The following is a 2,449-nucleotide window of genomic DNA, read 5'->3' as shown; positions in this document are numbered from 1 at the left end:
GTTTGCGATGACGGTAGGCACGTTGGTCACAATGCAATAGATTTTCAGCTAATTCGGGATAGGGACACTCTTAATCTCAAGGATTTAACTACGGATGTATCTAAAAGAGTGTCCTGAGAAGAATCAGGGGTTCAATTTGTGTTTTTTTAACAAGCACAAGCAAAGTTATACCAGTCTAACCTCTGATTCAACTTTGATGAATGCTACTGAGAACTATTGGGAGCTAAGGAGGCTACCTTTGTTTGTGAGTTTCTATGATACAGTTCCTGTTTCATTTAGTCAGAGTGTGTCTTTGGATAATGAGGCATGTGCTACTGTTGAGTCTCTCAGCGAGGAAGTGAGTGATTCAGACACTGCTGACTCAACTAACTCTGGTGAATCAGCTGAGAAATCCATACCTGCTCAAGGAAGAAAGGGAAGAGTCAAGAAGCCTGCTGATGATGATGTGGCATGGGAAGAAGATGATGAGGAGTATGTTGGGATCAATGATGAGAACCAATATATGGCAGACCAACAAGATGACCAAGAAGGAGCTACTGACTCTGACTCTTTTGTTCATGATGATTTGTTAGTTGATGATGAAGCTGGTTGTGAGACTTCTGAGCATGTTACTAACTTAGAGAACCCAACTATAGCTTGTGGTGTCATATTTGAGGATGGGGACACCTTTAAGAGGGTTATTAGACAGTATGCTGTTCTAAAAGAATTTGAAATTGCAGCTCATTATAGTGAAGCCAAAAGGTATAGAGGGCACTGCAAAGGATACAAGAGCAAGAAGAAAAGGTGCAAGTAGAGGATACATGCTTCTCAATTGCAGGATGGGAAAACTTGACAGGTCTGTTCTCAATTGCAAGTGGAGGATACATTTTTCAAAGCTAATATTTACTTATTCATGATGTTTAATGATGTATACTTATTGATGATATTTGTTGATGATCATGATGTTTACTTATTGATGTCTACTTATTGTTGGCAGATAAAGAAGATGTATCAGAAACATACTTGTGCTACCACAGCAAATCTAGAAAAAAACTGCATGGCTAACAATCACTAGGTGAGGGACAGGGTTATTAACATCCTGAGGCATGACCCAACAACTAGAGCTTCCCAAATGAAGAAGGATTTGGAGAAAAAGTACAACATCACACTTTCATACTATGTTGTTTGGGATGGAATGGCAATGGCTCTGGAAGAGCTTCAAGGCAAGTGGGATGATAGCTTTGAAGATGTTTTCAGATTCAAGGCTGAGGTGGAGAGGACAAATCCAGGAAGCATTGTGGACATTGAGTGGGCTCTGGTTGGGAAGAAGATGAGGTTCACAAGGATGTTTGTGGCATTCAACAGCTGTGTTCAAGGTTTTTTGAATGGATGCAGACCCTTCCTTGGTGTGGACTCAAGCCACCTAACTGGGAGATGGAGAGGGCAACTAGCTTCTGCTTCAGCTGTGGATGGACACAACTGGCTTTTTCCAGTAGCATATGGTGTATTTGAGTCAGAATCTGCTGACAACTGGCAGTGGTTTTTTGAGAAACTAAAAGTTGTCATTGGATCTCCTCTAGGCCTAGTTATCTGCATAGATGCAGGGAAAGGTATAGATAAGGGAGTTGCCTCTGTCTTCTCAGATGGAGTAGAACATAGGGAGTGCATGAGACATCTAGTGAAGAATTTCAACAAGAGATATAGAGGTGCAGTGTTCAAGAAGCACTTGTGGCCAGCCAGCAGGGCTTACAACCAAAGACACTTTGATCGCCATTACAACATCATGAAGGCTGCATCACCAAGAGCAATGCAATGGATAGAGGACAACCACAAGCACTTGTGGTGTAGATGGAGGTTCTCCCATGCATGCAAATGTGACTATGTTACTAACAACATAGCAGAGACTTTCAACAGTTGGATTAGGAATGAAAAATCCCTTGCCTTAGTTCCTCTGTTGGATAGGATTAGGCAAATGATCATGGAGAAGCAAGATATCAGAAGGGCATTGTCACTGAGGTTGACAGACAAGATCTTGCCTCAAGTCACTAAAGAACTTCATGCTATGAGTAGAAACTTGCAGTATGTCATATATAGGGGGCCCAACAACACTGCAGAGATTCAAGGTACTACTAAATAATTGAAAACTTGGAGGCATACTGTGGATCTTGAGAGCAGAACATGTAGCTGTCAAAGGTGGTAGATTTCTGGATTGCCATGTACTCATGCTCTCTGTCTCATCCATTCAATGCGCAATAGAAGTGTTGAGGACTATGTGGATGGCTACTTTTTAGTTGATAAGTTCAAAAAGGCATATGAACATGTGATCAAGCCCATGATTGATAGAAATCAATGGCCTGAAGTAGATATGGGTTTCAAACTTTGGCCTCCATTGTTGAAGAGAGCTGCAGGCCGTCCAAGAACTAGGAGGATCAAAGGTGTTGAAGAAGGTGGAAAGTCAACTTCCCAGATA

General features: G+C 41.6%; 1 protein-coding gene across 1 annotated transcript; it reads left to right on the top strand.

Moving 5' to 3' along the window:
• The first annotated feature begins 1,180 nt into the window (after positions 1-1,180).
• LOC136468732 (uncharacterized) lies at positions 1,181-2,116 on the top strand. The gene has a single exon (XM_066467188.1). It carries the CDS (start codon positions 1,181-1,183, stop codon positions 2,114-2,116), a length of 936 nt encoding a protein of 311 aa, XP_066323285.1.
• Positions 2,117-2,449: the final 333 nt, after the last annotated feature.

The sequence above is a fragment of the Miscanthus floridulus genome, chromosome 8, assembly GCF_019320115.1.
Source record: "Miscanthus floridulus cultivar M001 chromosome 8, ASM1932011v1, whole genome shotgun sequence".
Taxonomy (NCBI): domain Eukaryota; kingdom Viridiplantae; phylum Streptophyta; class Magnoliopsida; order Poales; family Poaceae; genus Miscanthus; species Miscanthus floridulus.
This window is presented reverse-complemented; position numbering and strand designations above follow the sequence as displayed.

Bases quoted from the DNA above. Each gene is read 5' to 3' on its own strand.
- LOC136468732 (XM_066467188.1), top strand. From the start codon at position 1,181: ATGGCTCTGGAAGAGCTTCAAGGCAAGTGGGATGATAGCTTTGAAGAT.